At 52.9% G+C, this 18,624-nt stretch overlaps 2 protein-coding genes across 2 annotated transcripts; one reads left to right on the forward strand and one right to left on the reverse strand.

Annotated features, from left to right (window-relative positions):
* Nucleotides 1-3,728: 3,728 nt before the first annotated feature.
* On the reverse strand, nt 3,729-5,746 carry CIAO2B (cytosolic iron-sulfur assembly component 2B). Its single transcript, XM_089903206.1, has 5 exons — nt 5,517-5,746; nt 5,279-5,356; nt 4,864-4,989; nt 4,361-4,406; nt 3,729-3,949 (listed from the first exon to the last, which is right to left on the reverse strand). Exons 1-5 carry the CDS (start codon nt 5,658-5,660, stop codon nt 3,852-3,854), a joined length of 492 nt encoding a protein of 163 aa, XP_089759332.1. The 5' UTR covers nt 5,661-5,746; the 3' UTR covers nt 3,729-3,851.
* A 973-nt stretch (nt 5,747-6,719) lies between these two features.
* Nucleotides 6,720-18,288, forward strand: LOC111179660 (cocaine esterase). Its single transcript, XM_022583525.3, is given in 13 exon segments — nt 6,720-6,981; nt 12,181-12,385; nt 13,290-13,431; nt 14,096-14,229; nt 14,310-14,568; nt 15,008-15,106; nt 15,376-15,516; nt 15,632-15,672; nt 15,674-15,710; nt 15,939-16,083; nt 16,508-16,645; nt 17,585-17,657; nt 18,102-18,288. Coding segments are annotated over 13 exon segments (1,716 nt in total). The 5' UTR covers nt 6,720-6,866.
* Nucleotides 18,289-18,624: the final 336 nt, after the last annotated feature.

Raw genomic sequence — 18,624 nt, forward strand, 5'->3', positions numbered from 1 at the left:
CACGATTGTGATGAGTGTGGTGGGGGTGGGGGGCACCCATTCAGGGCTCAGGTGACATCACGGAGGGATGGATCCTAGTGGGCTGCTGTAGGTTGTCATGGAGACCTGGGTCAGGTCTGTCTGACTGCTGCATCAGTTTCCTTGGCAACATCTGAGAGGGCCTTGGAATGAGGAGGGCCTGCTTAAGAGGGTTCATGCAGGCCCGTCTGGTACTTGAGGTCCTCAAAGTTAGACAAGGCCTGGACTGAGGGGTGATCTATCTATTTGTGTTCTTCACGTGGCCTGGGGGGTCTTGGAGGCCTGGGCAATCCCATGTTGGCTCTAGCTTCCTGGACGAGATCCAGAGGGAAGAGGGAGTCATGGGTTAAGCCTTCTGTCAAAGAACGAAAGTCTTGGGACTTCCCTGGCAGTCCAGTGGTTAAGACCTTGCGCTTCCTGTGCAGGGGGCACGGGTTCGATCCCCAGTTGGGGAACTAAGATCCCACATGCCGTGTGGCACGGCCAAAAAATTAAAAAACAACAAAGCAAAACAAAAGGAACAAAAGTCTTAAGAGCCAGCAAACTACTTCCCATCAGGAACGCTGCTGGGCTGCTTATGGCCCCTCCTAACCACCTTACACATGACCTTGCTGCTGACAAGAGCCCCTGGATGTCCAACAGAGGGTGGGTGTGGGGGGTAGCTGTGGTCCTTCCAAGCAGGGAGCCATGCAAGGAATTAGGGCTGGGTTTCCCCTCTGATAATCTAAGCTCTTGACCTCAGCAATGTTTCCTCATTGCCAAGGGAACTGCATCCACATTGGGCCACTCAGGCCCCAAGCATTCTGCAACAGGCCAGACCCATCACAAGCATCGGTATGGCCAGGGGCCAGGGGAACCATGCCAGGACATGACCTTGAAACACCCCCATTCCCACCTCCTGGTCCTCTCAGTTCTCTGGGCTGAGCTTGGCTGCCCAGAAGGAGCAAACTGAGGCTTGAATACCCCTAGGATAGCCCAGCCTTCAAATCCCAGCTCTGCACCTTACTAGCTGTTTCACCTCTGCCCATTTAGCTTGGCTGAGCCTCAGTTCCCGCTTGTGTAGAACAGGGATAATGTCTTCATGGGGTTTGTTATAAGATATAAATAACACAAAATGCAGAGGTAAGGTGGTTGGCACATGTCTGGCCTATAGTAATATCTCGATATGAACACTTTTATTATCACCCTTAGTTGGACAGGACAGGTTGAGTGAATCCCTGGGCCCTCTCCTGCTTCTTCTTTCCTGCTTCTGCTCCATTCTCTCCAGAATGGTGGTCTGCCCAGGAGAGGGGCAGATGCAGATACCTCTCCCCTCTCCCCCATACCCACCTTTTCTCTGTGGGACCCCATGCCCTTCCCCTTCCCTCGGGTAGCAAAATGCTGCAAAGGCAACTTGGCTGGATTTCAGTATTCCCGGCCCTCCTTACACCACAGCTCCCACACCCCAGTCCTTCTGTTCTAAGTCTCAATTCATTCATTCCACTGACCTGTACTAAGTACCTACTACTGTGTGCCAGGCCCTTGTGCTTTGGGAATCATGATGAGCAAAAATGGACATAGCTGGGCCTGTTCATACATGTCATCTAATCTCTGGGTCCGTCTCACTCAGCTATGATTTGTTGTTCCCATTTTGTAGACATGGTAACCGAGGCCTGAGTAGTCACAGGCCAGAAACAGCACAGCCACACACCCCTGGTGGAGGGCTTCAGGGACCTAAAACTTCACCCCACCCCTCCCACCCCCATGTTCTCAGACAGCAGCTGGGATTCCAGAAAGTTCCCTGGGCACTAGCCCAGGATTCACAAATGGTGTCCCTGCAGGCAGCCGTGGGCCACGCACAGATGAGTCAAGACTGACAAGGGGACAATCTGATATGCCAGCTGGATACGAGCAGCTTGATGATCCTCGTCCACCGTGGCCTGGCTGCCAGGAGAGCCAGCTGAATGACTCAGTGACACCTGCCTCCCCCGTGACCTCCCACCCCCAGGTGAACACAGACACCACAGACACCTAGACACAGCGGGCTGTCAGTGCAGAAGTACACACGTCGTAAAGCCTACAGCTGGGTATTGGTGGTTGGGGAGGCTCCCTGGGGCCTGCGGGGCCCTGGGTGGCCTCCTGCCTCTCTGGAGCACTGAGCTTCTTCATCTGTGGAAGTGGGAGGTACTCTGCCTGGAAGATCACATGAAATGGTCCCAGATCCATTTTAAATCTCCAGAGCAGTCCTAAGCTATTGTGTCTCGCCATATGACACATGAAGAAACTGGGTGACGTGGGTCGATGGCTTAACCCCTCTGAGCAGCCAGATCTTGGTCACTAGGTGGCGAAGCTACTCCCGCCTGCAAGTGGGGATTGGAGGTGGGCGTAGGCCCCTCCAGCTAGGCAACAGCACCCCCTGCCAGCTGAGCAGTACCTGCTGACCAGCTGAGGTTCCTCTACTCCCTAACTGGAGGTCTTGGGGAGTCAGTTACTTATTCTAGATTCTTCTTTCCTCATCTGCAAAACAGAGATGATAAAGAACAGCAACTGCCACACAGGGCTGGCTTGAGAACTGACTGACTGGATAGTATATATAAAAGCTTCGGCCAATGCCCACTCTCAGGACAGGTCCAATGTTGTCAGGAGGCCCCCAAAAACAGATTTGCCAAGCGGCCAGGGTCCCTGCTGAGGCCTCTGCCCACCAGGTGGGCAAGTCTTCTTAATATCCGCATTTTTCCTCAGAGAAGGAAATGCAGGCAGGGGATTGTGACATTAGGACTCCTGACTGGCTGATCCGAGGTCTAAGCCCCACGGTCCATCCTGGTGACCAACTGTGCTCAGCGAGGCAGAGGCCCCAGACCTGAGCACCTGGGGTGCCACACGTTTCCCAGGCTGCTGGTGGAGACAGTGCTTCAGATGGCTTTCAGCAGAGAGATCTGCTGGCACTGCCCTGACCAGGGGACCAAACTGATCATCACCAACAGTGGGGACAAGCTGGTATCACACAGCTACTGATGGATGCTAAGGATACATACAACACTCCTGGGCAAGGTTCTCACTAGTCAACTCAAACCTGAACTCAACCAACTTCTAGTTTATAGGAAACACAGCAGACAAAACAACAAATCAGACTGTGGGACTTCTCCAGGACAACTCATCTGGGCTTTTCAAAATAGTCAGTGTCAAGAAAGATTAAAAGGTAGGGAGGCAGGGAGGCAGTTCTAGAAGAGGCTAAAGAGAGATGACAACCAAATGCAATACACGAAACTTGACTGGAGCCTGACTTAAAAAACAACTATGAATGACATTTTGGGAGAAATTCATACATGCCTGGATATTAGATATTAGTGTCAGAGAATTGTTCATTTAGGGGCCAAATAACAGTACTGTGGTTACAGGCTTATTCTTAGGAGACACAGGATGAAGTACCGAGAAATGAAGGGTCACGTGTCTGCAGCTTACTTTCAAGTATATTTATATTCTACACACACATAAATAGAACCAAAGCTGCAACATGTTAACAACTGTTAAATCTAGGTGGTGGGTATACAAAAGTGTTCACTACAATATTCTTTCAATTTTTTGGCATACTTGCAACTTTTCCTAATCAAACCATTGGGAGAAATTTAAAAAATGAACCAAACCTCATTGACCCAGCCTGTATAGGCACTCACTACCACCCCTACCCCAAACCCAGAGTGACCCCCACTGAGATGAAAGACTCTCAGGCATGCTGAGAAATGAATATAAATTAAGGGTTTATTACAAAATGCAAAATGTTAGTTTCTTATTGTCAGTGGTTCAAGAAAACAAGGCCATGAGCCCTGCGTGGGGCTGGGAGCAAAAATTCAGGCTCAGGAGCGGGCTGATAGGCACTGGTTCACAACCTCCAGCAGATGGGTGTTCTCTAGGGCGGCTGCCACCCGCTCTTTATCCGCAAGCTGCTTGTTCACTGGGTGGAAAGAAGAGAGTGGTGAAATATATTTATACCCCCACCAACAAAGCCCTCCTGTCGCCGCCTTCCCAGGATCCCAAACCTTGGTCAGGCTACCCCAACCACCTGAGCCAACACCTACCCCACCTTCTTGTGACCCCTTCCCACCTGGCCACTCATGTCTGCTTCCTATACTATAAAGCCTGACAACCCTGGTCCTGTGTACTTAGGAGAGGGAGAGGGCAGGAGTGGGAGAACATGGTAAACACAGGACACTCAAGTCAGGCCAGCTTAGGTCTAGGCTGCCACCTCCACTGGGGTCACCCACCTAGTGCCAAACCCCCAACCGTCCCCCTAATCTTGCCCTACAGACCACCATGGCAAGCGGGGAGACTCCGGGCTAATGCCTCAACACCAGCCCATACTTACCTGCATGCTCCGAGGCATGGGTCCCTGGGGTAATGTGCACGTCCAGCTGGGAGGGAAATAGGTGGGGCCTGAGCACTCACACACCTGGCTACCCCCTTTCCCCTCTCCCCACTCACCACCTCCATTTGATCCTTCTTCCTAATCATGCCTCTGGACTCCGGCCCTTCCATTACACCCCAAACCCACTCACAGCCATTCCATCTCTACCCAAAGGACTGGCCAATTGCTACTGACTTAAAGGCCCACCTGCGCCCCATCCCTGCTCCAAACTTACCTACAGCTCCCTACTGCCCTTCCTGCCACACTCCTCACTACTTTTCTGCACTTTCCAGCTTGGGTCTTTATTCTTGTCCCATCCAACTGGAAAGCCTCCTCCCAGTTTCATCTCTGCTAGCTGGGATCCTTCCAGATCTCACTCTGATGTTCAAGTTCATGCTCTCCATGTCCTCCTCAGTAGTAGACACTCATGCCTGCCCCACCCCCAGGGCTCAGTTCCACCTTACCTTGAAACGCTGGGGAAGGGATCGCAGAAGCTTGACTTTGATGGACAGGCCAATAAGTGTGGCCATACTGCAGTGCGGAATGGTGGGTGTGAAGGCCACGGCCACTGTGCTTTCGGGGTCGCTCACCTGGTTGGAGAGGTGGGATGTTAGGAGTCATGGCCCGTCTAGCCCATTGACCCTCTTCTTAGTTTGTTGCTTCAGGGAAGTCATCTAATCAGTATGCGTCTCAGTCTCCTCATCCATAAAATGGGCGCACACACACACACACACACACACACACACACACACACACACACCGTTCCAAAGATCCCCTGAGGAGTCCGTGAGCTGAGAGAACGCCAGGCCTCTGGTGCACAGCTGAGACCTTCTGACTCTCCCGAACAAGTCGCTCCCCTGGACGCTGCGAGTGACTCACCTGAACCCGGACTTGCTCTACTACGTTCAATTCTTCCAGCGTCAGTGGATGCTCCGGGTCATTGATGGAGCGAATCAGATGTGGCAAGTGAAGGAAAGGGGACTCTGCGCCTCTGCCCACTCAGAACCCCCCTCCGGGATTGCCCGGCCCTACTACAGCTCCACCGACTACTGGACATCACTTCATCCCACCACCTCCCAGGCCCCCGCGAACCCGCCCGCGCCCGGCAGCGGCGGATATCGAAGATCTCGCGCGCGTCGATGCTGTCTGGAACCTGCTCGTCCTCCTCGCCCGCGGTCACTGGCCGCTCCCCAGAGCGCTCGTAGATGAGGGGGTTAGCGTTCTCGAGGAGGCCGCCCCCCATCCCGCCGCCGCCCACCATCGCGGAACTGCTGCCGGCAACTGCAGGCGGGCGCTTCCGCTCCTACGGTGTATTTCCGGGGAACGGGAAGGGGGCGTGGCGTGGCGTGGCGACGGGGTAACGCGAGGGACACCCGGCCCTGCTGGTATTCCGCCTGCGGTTTGGGTGGGGCGGCTGCCTCCGCGCGCTCTCTACGCGGATCCGAGAAAATGCCGAGCGCTCCAACAAAGACACAGAGAAGGGACCACGGTGTGCGAACCGGGAGGGTGCCTGGCGGCGCAGGCCAAGGCTGGGGCACTAAAGACCCGTCTTGAGATTGAGCCAGGCGTACCGTCAGGCATCACTTCCTCCGAGAGGCCTGCCCCTTAGGCTGGGCGGGCGCCCAGAGTTGCCTCTGTACTGGCACGGTTCACTGCGTTTCGGAACTTCCCAGTGACGCACCTGCAGCCCCCGCTGCACCTTGGGCCTGGGAGTGCTCTCCCGGTTCCCAGCGTGCGGCCCTAAAGACGTTCTTCAAATGTTTGTCCAATGGATAAAGGACCGTGACCTCGATTTTGACGGGAGGTGGGGACAGGGAAAGACACGGGGTGGGGTTAAGGGTGTCATTAAGATGAGTGCCACAATCAGGTGTGCATTTCAGAAGGCCGGCCTTTGCCGAGTAGGGAGGAGGGCCCACAGAGACCCTCAGACCAGGGACGATAGGGGGATGAAGGCGGACCCAGGAAATCGATCCCCGAAAGCAAGGAGGAGTTTTTGGAATGAAGGGCCGTCAGACTACCCTGCCTTTACTCGGGCGGTTCCTTTCACTCTGAACGAAGGTTGTTTTTATTCATCTGTCTATGGGAATCCTGACCGTGCACCTCGTCAAGGAAGCTCTCCTCGTTTCCCCAATCACAGATTATTGCTCCCTCTCTCTCCCCCTTGGAACACACTTGTCGGGCCTGTGACTATAAGGACACTGAACGCAGGTTTGTGGAGAGGGTTCTTGGTATTGCGGAGGGGCTGCAGAAGCCTCAAGGTCCCTGCGGAGGAGGCCCAAGAGGACAGAGGGGAAGTGGCTGTGCTAGCCCCTTCCTGCCACTGGCCTTTCCCCGTTCTGTCCTGCTTTCCTGCCAAACCCGTCTTTCCCCGCCTACTCCCTTCCCAGTACAAAGTCCAGGCCTGGGCGAGACACTCAATCGTCGACGGCTGGATGCGTCCCTGCGCAGCCTCTTGGTGAAAAGCAGCATGTCCGTCGATAGTGCAGAAAAGACCTGTGAGCCCACGATGCAGCTGGACCGACTTCGCAAGCGGCTGAGAGCCGTGGCCTTCGGGGTCCTGCTTCTCCTTGTCCCGGGCCAGGGTGAGGCTCCGACGCGGGGCGGCAGGTACCGGGGTAGGATTTGCCAAATTCTGCAGAGGCAGGACCTGAGGCTGCGGGAGGAAAGGCGTCCGGGAGGTGGGAGCCGGTGGAGAGTTCCAGCACCAGAACCGTGTGAGGGATACGACGCCATCTCTGCGCCCCCTGAGGCGCAGAGAGAGTTTGGGCTGCCCCAAGTCGCACTACCCCAAGGCGCAAGCAGGCCCTAGGGGCTCTGAGCATCGCCGGGGCTGGGGAGTTATTTGGGACATTTCCCTGCGAGTGTTTGTGGTGGAGCTGGTGCTGACGGGGGTAATAACAGCAATAATTATACCTTCCCGCCGCCATTTGGCTCGGCCCTTGGCCAGAGGGGTGTCCTGACACCCACTGATCCCCTCTCCACAGGAGCCCTGGGCAAGGTTACTGGCTAAGCTTACAGAAGCCCCCATCCCCCAGCCACCACATCCTACTATCAGACAGACTTCCACGTGCTTCTCTTCACCCCATGCACCCACCCCGAATGAGGGCAGGTCTTGACCTCCAGGGCAAAGGTGATCTCTCTTTGTGCCAGCCCTTACTGGTAGCCTTTATAGCTTACACTATGTGGGCACGGCACCTGGGCACAGCTCCAGCTCCTGTGCCCCCTCTTTTAAAAAAAAATTTTTTTTATTTATTTGGCTGCGCCAGGTCTTAGTTGCAGCACGCTGGATCTTCATTGCCGCGTGCAGGATCTTCCTTGCAGCATGCGGGATCTTTAGTTGCAGCACATGGGATCTTTTAGTTGCAGCATGTGGGATCTAGTTCCCTGACCAGGGATCGAACCCACACCCCCCACCTTGGGGAGTGTGGAGTCTTAACCACTGGGCCACTAGGGAGGTCCCCTGCGCTCCTCTTGAAGGGCGTGATCCTCTAATCCAAACGGGCTCTGCCTGTGGGACCTGATTATCCTCTCCCTTCCCAGTCGAATCTGCCTGGGTAGCGTCCACACTCAGGACTACCCTGAGGCCCAACCAATCGTGCTTCTGCCCTTACCCCTTGCTCACCAGGCTCTAAGAGGTCACTGGAACCTTCCAGCGCCACGATCTGCGAGGCCTCGCTGATGCCTCTTTCTAAAAATGTTGCTATGTTGGATGGGACCCACTTTCAGAAAAGAAGAACTGGCAAGCACAGATGATGGGTCTGACCCTCTCCTTTCCCACCCAGTCCTGGCTTATAGGCAGGGACCATCTAGGTCCCCAGGGCCTTCCACACACTAACCAGGAGTTTACCCAAGAATGGATGTGTGCATGCATCCTTGGTTTTCACCCAAATGGTCACACATTGCCTCCCTTTTTGGTCCCTGGCTTTTCCACTTCCTGACACAGGGAGTGACCTCTCCACATGCCCACATGGTAGAACTTATTCATACTGTTTAATGAAAGGGCTTCTCTTCAAGGAGGAAGCATCCTTGATGTAACTAGCCTCTGCTCAGGAACATTTTAGCAGGTTTTGTCTTTTGCTATAACAAACATCAAGCATTAAAGGTCGGTGGAGGCAGTGAATTACATGGGCAGACGTTACATCCCACAAAGGACTTATGTAGACAGCGTGTTCCTCGGGAGAAGGATGAGTCTTCTGACTTGGAAAGGCACTGTTCAGTTGCCCTCTGTGGAGCATGTGAATAGCTGCTAACTTCGGCCTCACCCACACCAGGTGTCGTCAGGTGCATTCATCCACATTAATCTAATGGGTGTAGGGTAATGTAGTTCCATAAGGATGTTTTTTTTGTTTTCTTTCTTTTTTTTTTTACTTTTTATTATGAAACCAGGCTCAAATCTGCCAAATTCTGCAGAAGCAGAGCCTGAGCCTGCAGGAGGAAAGGCGCCAGGGAGGTGGGAGCCAGTGGAGATAACACCAGGGGAATTGGGAGCCTGACTGGATACCTCCCTGCGCCCTGAGGCACAGAGAGGGTCAGGACTGCCCGAGGTCACACAGCACCTCAGGGCTCCTCATCTGAGGTAGCGAGAATAATATAACAAACTCAGTGTACCATGATCTACCTTTAATGTTATCAAGACCTGGGCAACTTAGTTTTGTCTGGATTATCACCTCTCCTTTGCACCATTATTTGAAGCAAATCCCAGACATCATATCACCTGTAATTTTTTTTTTTTTTTTTTGCGGTACGCGGGCCTCTCACTGTTGTGGCCTCTCCCGTTGCGGAGCACAGGCTCCTGACCGCAGGCTCAGCGGCCATGGCTCACGGGCCCAGCCGCTCCGCGGCATGTGGGATCTTCCTGGACCGGGGCACGAACCAGTGTCCCCTGCATCGGCAGGCGGACTCTCAACCACTGCGCCACCAGGGAAGCCCCTCACCTGTAATTTTTTTTATCATGTCCTACTAAAAGAAGAAATATATGTCTCATAATTTCTTAATGTAATCAAACATCTAGTCAAATATTCTTATTTCATATTATCTCATGATATTTATGACTTTTTTAAAACCACGATTTAAACAAAGTTCTTACTTTAAACATTAGTAGATGTGCTTTTTTTAATAACAGATTTGAGATATGATTCACATGGCATAACTTTTACCCATTTAAAGTGGTTTTTAGTATAGTCACAGAGTTTACCACATCAATTCCTCTTTCCACAACATTTCTGTCTCTATGAATACACCAATTCTGGAAGTATAAATGAAATAATCCAATATGTGGCCCTTTGTGACTGGCTTTTTTCACTTAGCGTATTTTCAAGTTTCATCCGTATTGTAGCATGTTCGGTACTTCTTTTTATTGCTGAATAATATTCCATTGTATAGATATGGTACATCTTATCAATCCATTTATCAGTTGATGGACATTTGGATTGTTTCCACTTTTTGGCTATTATAAATAATCCTGCTATGAACACTCATACACAAGTTTTTTTGTGGACATATGTTTTCAATTCTCTTGGGTTTATACCTAGGAGTGGGATTGCTGGGTCCTGTGGTAACTCTATTTAACCTTTTTTTAAAAAAATTAATTAATTTATTTATTTTTGGCTGTGTTGGGTCTTCGTTGCTGCGCGCGAGCTTTCTCTAGTTGTGGCGAACAGGGGCTACTCTTTGTTGCGGTGCAGTGGCTTCTTTTGTTGCGGAGCACGGGCTCTAGGTGCGCGGGCTTCAGTAGTTGTGGCATACGGGCTCAGTAGTTGTGGTGCACGGGCTTAGTTGCTCTGCGGCATGTGGGATCTTCCCGGACCAGGGCTCGAACCCGTGTCCCCTGCGTTGGGAGGCAGATTCTTAACCACTGCACCACCAGGGAAGTCCTATGTTTAACCTTTTGAAAAACTGCCAGGGTGTTTTCCAAAGCACCTGCACCATTCTCCCTTCCCACCGGCAATATACAAAGGTTCCAGTTTTTCCACATCCTTTCCAATATTTATTATTATCTATCTTTTTGAAGTATTTCATGAGTCTCTTTCAATCTTCAGATTCCTCCTCTGCCTCTCTTTTATTTTTCTTGTAATTTTGTTGCTGTGTTGAAGAAACCAGTTTGTTCTGGAGAGTATCCCAGAGTTTGAGGGTTTTTTTGTTTTTGTTTTTCCTGAAGTATAGTTGATTTATAATGTTGTGTTAGTTTCAGGCGTACAGTAAAGTGGTTCAGTTATATATATTATATATTCAGAATGTTTTCCCTTATAGATTATTACAAGTTATTGAGTATAACTCCCTGTGCTATACAATAGGTCCTTGTTGGTTATTTTATATATAGTACTGTGTTTGTGTTAATCCCCAAATCCTAATTTATCCCTCCCCCCTTTGTCGCTTTGGTAACCATAAGTTTGTTTTCTATGTCTGTGAGTCACTGTTTTGTAAATAAGTTCATCTGTATCATTTTTTTTTAGATTACACATATAACAGAGTTTGGGTCTTGCTGATTACATCCCTAGGGTGTCTTTTAACTGTTTCTCTGTCCCCTGTATGCCCGTAAACTTGTGTTTATGTTCCAGAGGCTTGATCAGATTCAGATTTTAGGTTTTGCTTTGTTTTGTTTGGGGACAAGACTACTTCATATGTGGTGCAGTGGACTTCCAACAGAAAACATAGAATGTCTGATTGTCTTGCTTTCTGTGACAAAATAAGTTGTTGACATCACAGTCAGATTTCAATGTGCATTTCTCTTAGCATGAGTGAGATGAACATCTCCTCATTTGTGTAAGAGCCATTTACTGATATTCCTTATTCTGTCTGAACATATTCTTTCACCAAATATGCGTAGCTGGCATATTTCTTATTCATTTATAGAAATTCTTTATCTATTAAGAATATCAGCTCTGGGCTTCCCTGGTGGCGCAGTGGTTAGGAATCCACCTGCCAATGCAGGGGACATGGGTTCGACCCCTGGTCCGGGAAGATCCCACATGCCATAGAGCAAGTAAGCCCATGTGCCACAACTACTGAGCCTGCACTCTAGAGCCCGCGAGCCACAACTACTGAAGCCCGTGCACCCAGAGCCCGTGCTCTGCAACAAGAGAAGCCACCGCAATGAGAAGCCCGTGCACCGCAATGAAGAGTAGCCCCCGCTCGCCGCAACTAGAGAAAGCCCTCGCACAGCAACAAAGACTCAACACAGCAAAAAATAAATAAATAAAATAAATGAATTAAAAAAACAAAAATAATAATATCAGCTTTTTCTCTGTTAGGGGACTTTCAATCTCTTTCTGCCTCCCTGATCCCCATAGCAGGGCGGGCTGTGCTTTTTATGTTCTAGACACAGCTGCCCTTCTCTTTGTAGCTCTCCTCATACTATCACTCTTTGTTTGGAGGATACTTTCTTTATGTCATTCTTGCCACCTAGAGTGTGAGATCCTTAAGGACAGGAATCTTGTCTGTCCGATTCCCACAGTTCTCCTACTGCCTCCTAGGACCTGGCACACAGTGAGTAGAAAGGACACTCTCACTCCATCAAGCTCATTTGTGACTATTTGTTTGAGGCTAAACCATGGTGCCAAGCCCCAAGGAGCCTCAGTGAGCATGGTGGAAAAGGCTGGGGCAGTGAAGGCAGTTGGGGGTGGGGGGCGCAGAGTTACAGGCAGGAAATCTGTAAAGCAAGTGTTGGTAGATCAGTGTCCCTTGAGCTGAGCTGAGGACAGGAAGGAGGTGGCGACATCAGCAGTCTGGGAGGGCGGCTAAATGGGGAGACCCAACCCTGATGTCCATCTCTCTGCCCACAGGCCAGGACTCTTCCAGCCCCGTGCGGACCACGCACACGGGCCAGGTGCAGGGGAGCCTCGTCCATGTGAAGAACACTGATGTGGGGATCCACACCTTCTTGGGAATTCCCTTCGCCAAGCCACCTCTAGGGCTGTTGCGGTTTGCGCCCCCGGAGCCCCCGGAATCTTGGAGTGGTATAAAGGATGGGACCTCCCACCCAGCCAAGTAAGCAGGGGGTCCAGGGAACTCTAAGCCCTGGGATAGAGGGTACTCTGAGCTCTGGGCCAGGCTGCAGTTGTCATTTCATGTCATTTCAAAACAGCCAGTTTTCCCTCTGAGTTTGGTGGATTTTCACATGCATTTTTCTGATAAGCATGCAGGGGCTTGAAAGGGTGAAGTAACTTTCCCAGACTGAGGGCTTAGCACTCAAAGAGCATTACCTCCACAAGCTGAAGGGACAAGCAGAGACACACAACTCCCTAGGTTCTAGTTGTGACAGGTGATCTCTGCCACCAGAGGAGGTATCTCTGGGAGAGGTTTGAACCTCGTAGGAGCTCCTGACTCTAGCAGCAGACACTGTAGATCCCTGAGGAGCAGAAGACCCCGCTCTGCACAGTCACTGTGCCAACCGACAGGGCCAGATGCCGTTGACCAAGGGGTGTGTGTGTTCTTGAAACTGGAAACTGTGAGTGATGAGGTTCCCTGAGAGTCTGACTTGGGATGAGGGATGTCCCACTGCCCTTCTCATGAGAAATTAATCCATTCCTTTTGGCAGCACACGTATACAGGCTACTCCCCTGTTCCAGGTCTGCCTGAGTACAGTGATATGGTGGTGAATGTCAACACATGCAACCAATCGTTCTCATAGAGACCCTCCAGAGTCAAGATTTCTCAACCTCAGGAGGATTGATATCCAAGGCCCTCATAAGCTTGAGGCCTCCTGGAAGACTAGGCTCCATCCCAGCTTCTCCAGAGTCTGTGGCCTGTAGCTTGGTGCAAAGGGAGGGATCACATGTGAGTGAGGTATCAGAGGAAGTGGGACTAAGGGTAGTTGGGAGCATATCTGGGCCCAGGATCTGGTTATGGCCACAGCATGGCCCCAGGACTGACTGCCTGCCACGGTCACCAGGTGTCTGCAGGACTTCGCTAGCATGAAAGGAATGACTCTGAAACTACTGAATGTGACCCTGCCTTCTACCTCCATGTCTGAAGACTGCCTGTACCTCAACATCTACACACCTGCCCATTCCCATGAGGGCTCTAAGCTGCCTGTGAGTGCCAGGCCACAGCTGGCTAAGGGGTGGGAGGACATTTCTTCTGCAGAAGATTGAAAAGAACAAGATCAGCCTGGGCCCCACTGCAGTGTGGACCCTGTTAAGAAGCTTCTTACTATCAGATCCAAGAGAGTATTTCTTACCCAGCATGGGTGGCTGATGCCTGGGCACAGGGTCACAGAACCCTGGCTGCTCCCAGACATCAGAAACTGTGGCCCTGGTAGGGACCCAGGACCTATACCCAACCAACTCATACCCAGGACCCACTCAGGTGCTGAGGGATGCACTTTGCGGTGGCCGGAGACCCCAGCCATGGATTATCTGTTGGGCCAATGAGAATAGAGCACACTTGTAATTAATGTGCGTGCATGTGGGGTGATCAGAGAGACATCCCTTTTCTTTCCATGTCAGAGAGGGTTCTGGGAGAAATGGAGCCGGGCTTCGGTATGTGGGACGGGCCCCAAAGTGTGGGAGGCCCGGTTTTCCTGATAGAACTTGGGTTGCCTTCAGCCTAGGTCGTGAAGACACCACTTTGTCTTGCTGGAGCTCTGTCCGTGTGGCTAGGAGGACAGAGCCAAAGTGGTGGTTAGTTTAGGTAGCAGCGCTGATGGGGTTTGGGCTTGGTGGGAGCCATGTGGTGTCTGTGCCTTGGATTCGCCAGGTGATGGTGTGGATCCACGGTGGTGGGTTTGTCATGGGCATGGCTTCCACGTATGACGGCTCTGCTCTGGCGGCCTTCGAGGACGTGGTGGTGGTCGTTATCCAGTACCGCCTGGGTTTGCTGGGCTTCTTCAGGTGAGACTGGGGCTGGGCTCGGCAACGCAGGCTGATGGAGCCAGGACAGTCCCATGACCCTCATCCCTGCCACCTCTCAGCACTGGAGACAAACACGCAACTGGCAACTGGGGCTACCTGGATCAAGTGGCCGCACTACGCTGGGTCCAGCAGAATATCATCTACTTTGGAGGCAACCCTGACCATGTCACCATTTTTGGTGCGTCTGCGGGTGGCATGAGCGTGTCTTTGCATGTTGTGTCCCCCATGTCCAAAGGACTCTTCCACTGTGCTATCATGGAGAGTGGCGTGGCTCTGCTGCCCAGCTTCACCGCCAACTCATCTGACGTGGTCTCCACAGTGAGTGCCCCCAACCGTGGGAAGCCCAGACCTGCTGCCCCATCTCTTACCTCTCAGCCTCCATTACTCTGTCTGTTAAATGGGGATAACAAGGACTCCCCTGCCATCAGAGGACCTTGGAAACAGCCACCTATGTGGGGATTGTCCAAGGGTCAGAATTCACAGGCCTCTGTCAGTGCAGAGGCTGAGTACATTCTGTGGCCCACAAGACTGCTGCGCTGGGGGCCCCCATCATAGGCAGGGCCATCTAGGCAGGTGGGATGGCACCCCTGGCAGAGTCCTCTGAGCATCAGGGAAGTTGGAACAATTTCAAAACTGTAGGAATCCATTCACAATACTCTGTGAGATTTGGGGTACACCTGCCTCCAATTGGGGCACTGGGCAAACCTCTCTCCCCTACCTGGAAGCATGAGCCAGCCGCTGCCTGGTCTCTTTACAGGTGGTGGCCAACCTGTCTGCCTGTGGCCAGGTTGACTCAGAGGCCCTGGTGGACTGCCTGCGGCACAAGAGTGAAGAGGAGATTCTGGCCATCAACAAGGTTTGACTGATGGACATGGCTGTGGAGGGAAGGGTCCAGTAGGTGTGGGGCAGGCAAGCCTGGGTGCCCTTCATCCTCCCTGGGCAAGTTACTGTAGCTCCTCACCTTGGTGTCCTCACAGCCCTGGATGGGAAATCGAGGCCAGGCCATGCTGAGGCAGGTATAGGACCTGCTGGGGTGGGTGTGAGCATTCTGGGACGAGCCAAGAAGGGGTGGAAGATGTCTGCGGCATCAGAATTGTCTGCAACCTGACCTTGAGTGTCCCTTAGCCCTTCAGCATCATCCCTGGCCTGGTGGACGGGATCTTCCTGCCCAAGCACCCCCAGGAGCTGCTGGCCTCTGCCGACTTGCACCCTGTCCCCAGCATCATTGGTGTAAACAACGATGAATACAGTTGGATCATCCCCTCGGTGAGGCCCACTCCCAAGCCTCCAGGTGCGGGGGAGCCCATCCAGTGGGAAGGCCTCGGGGCTTCGTAGCTCCAGGCCCATCGTATCTCCAACTCGATACTCCCCCACCACCCAGTTCATGAACAATTCTGACGCCCAGAAGGAAATGGACAGAGACCATAAAGGATGGCTTGCAGAAAATATCAAAAATGATGGTGAGGTTCCTGGGGACCTGCCCACATGGGGAGGGGGCTCCTTTCCTCTCCCAAGGCACGGGAAACCCAGCCCCCAGATATCCTGTGCATGCAGCACCCCTCGCCCAGAGCTTGGCCCCTTTCCCCGATTCCCTATCCCATCCCAGGATCCGTCTCCCGGTCCTGCCTCTGCTGCGGCCCGGCCCCGCCAGCCTGCCTAACCTGCCCCTTCCTGATCCCCTGGCACAGATGATGCCGCCTGAGTTTGGCGACCTGTTGATGGAGGAGTACATAGGGGACAGTGAGGACCCCCAGACCCTCCGAATCCAGTTCCGTGAGATCCTGGGGGACTGCATCTTCGTGACCCCTGCACTCCAAGTAGCAAAGTTGCAGTGTGAGTACATCTGCACTAAGGCCAGACTGGCTAGGGGGCCACTCAGAGCTGCAGGTGCCAGATGAGGTCTACTGGTGTCCAAAACCTAGACCATGTCTATTTATTGGTGCCTGGCACTTGATATCCTTCATCGTGGTAAATCCTCATGGCTAGTCTAAGAGACAGACATTTACCCCATTTTACGGAGGAGGAAACAGGCTCAGTGACCTTCAGTGACTTGTCTAAAACCATAGCCTAGGAAGTTCCAAGGCCACAATTTGAACCCAGGCCCTTCCCACTGCCCTTGCTCCAGCCTGGGGCTCCTCCACCCCATTGTCCAGATTCCAACCAGCTTTGGACTTAGCTATGTCATCACCATGGGTGATGCAAGAAAGCTCCAGGTGAGGGGCCGCCAGGCCACGGCCCGTCTTCCGCACCTCCCCAGGTTCCTACGCCCCTGTCTACTTCTACGAGTTCCAGCATCAGCCGAGCTTCTTCAGGGATTTCAGGCCGAGCTATGTGAGGGCAGACCATGGAGATGAGGTTCACTTCATCTTCAGAAGTCCTTTCGGGAGCAGCCACAGTGAGTCTTCCTAGTGGGGGTCTCTCAGAGGCTCCTCATTCCCAGGATGTGGGATGGGACATTGGCTAAGACCCTGAGTGAGGGTGATTGCCCTCACTGTACAGGCGAGGAAACTGAGGCTTAGCTGGAGGAGGGGATCAGGTGTCCAAGACGTGACAGCTAGAAAAATTGAGCTTGAATTGGAGTGTAGCATTCTTCAGACTGGAACCCGTGCTCCCTCCAGCTCTCCCTACCCTGACCTTGGGTTTCTGGCATGGGTGCAGAGGGGGTGTTTGAAAGGCCTCTTTCTTTCTTTCTTCCTTCCTTCCTTCCTTCCTCCCTCCCTCCCTCCCTCCCTCTCTCTCTCTCTCTCTCTCTTTCTTTCTTCCTTTTTTTCTTTCTTTTCTTTCCTCCCTCCCTCCTTTCTTTCTTCCTTCCTTTCTCTCTCTCTTTCTTTCCCTCCCTTCCTTCATTCCTTGCTTTCTTTCTTTTTCATATTTCTTTCTTTTCTTTTTTTTTTGCGGTACGCGGGCCTCTCACTGTTGTGGCCTCTCTCATTGCGGAGCACAGGCTCCGGACGCGCAGGCTCAGCGGCCATGGCTCATGGGCCCAGCCACTCCGCGGCACGTGGGATCTTCCCAGACCGGGGCACGAACCCGCGTCCCCTGCATCGGCAGGCGGACTCTCAACCACTGCGCCACCAGGGAAGCCCCATATTTATTTCTTAAATGGCCTTCTGCTGTCAGAAGATGGGAGCCTTCTGGGTCAGGGATGAGCCCAGTGTTGGGTCAGCCAGAGGCCGGGATGAATATATGGGGTTTGGGCAAGGAGAGGGCCTGGGGAGCGGGCAGAGAGCCAGGCCTTGGGATGGCAGGAGGAGCCTGGGATGGGGTGAGGGGGAATGACCCACATGCCGGGCTGAGTTGCCCTGACCTGGACGCTTGTCCTCTTGCTCTGTAGTCCAACTCACTGAGGAGGAGGAGCTGCTGAGCAGGAAGATGACGAAGTATTGGGCCAACTTTGCTCGAAATGGGTGAGATGTCACACTCCTACTTTAACCTCCACGGTGGGGAGGGCAGGGCTTGAGCCCATCCTGGGCTCCCCTTGTCTGTGGTGACTTCATTAGTGGATGTGTCCTTAATTGCATGGCAGCCCCCTCCCCAGCTCCAGGACCCTCCTGGACAGAAAGGGGCCTTATGGGTGCTGGACACTCATTCCATCTTGGGGTGACCTGGATGGGGGGTGACAGTGCTGTTATCTGCAGAGTCTCCCTCTATCAGGAAGGGACAGAGGCCGCCCTGTCCCCTGCGGAGCTGACGCTCTGGTGGGAGGTAGTTTCTTTCCTCCTTCTGGAACCCCACCCCCATTCCCCAAGCTTGTTTGGCTGCCTTGCCTGACCCCAGTCACGGTGCTCTGTCTGGGCTGGGTAGGGCCCAGAGTGACCTTCACACTGCCCCACGGGAGGGCATGTCTACAGGAACCCCAACGGCGAGGGTCTGCCCCACTGGCCTGTGTTCAACCAGGAGGAGCAGTACATGCAGCTGAACACGCAGCCTGCAGTGGGCCGAGCCCTGAAGGCCCACAGGCTGCAGTTCTGGACGAAGACCCTACCCCAGAAGATACGGGAGCTAATGGAGGCCAAGGAGAAGCACACAGAACTGTAACTGCCTGCGTCTGGGGGGAGGGGGGTGGAGGGGTGGGCTTGAGTGTAGGTGGGGGTCTGCTGGATGTGCCCACACACACCCAGTGAGGAGCCAGTAGTTTTTTCCTTCATTCACATAGCCATTCATTTATTCATTCATTCATTTGTCTACCCATCCATCCATCCAGCAAACATTGAAGAACCTACTGCATGATGTTAGCTCCCAAGCCTGCCATGGGTCCTCTCTTGTTAGACACAATCCATAAACCCTCCCAGGAAGCTGGATGAGCAAACCCCAATGGAAGTTTACCTTCCTCAACACCCCACTGGGCCCTGGGCCCCATCCTCCCTTCCTCAC

This window comes from Delphinapterus leucas, chromosome 20 (assembly GCF_059928025.1).
Source record: "Delphinapterus leucas isolate spDelLeu-1000000601 "Yukka" chromosome 20, BTC_Dleu_Yukka2, whole genome shotgun sequence".
Taxonomy (NCBI): Eukaryota; Metazoa; Chordata; class Mammalia; order Artiodactyla; family Monodontidae; genus Delphinapterus; species Delphinapterus leucas.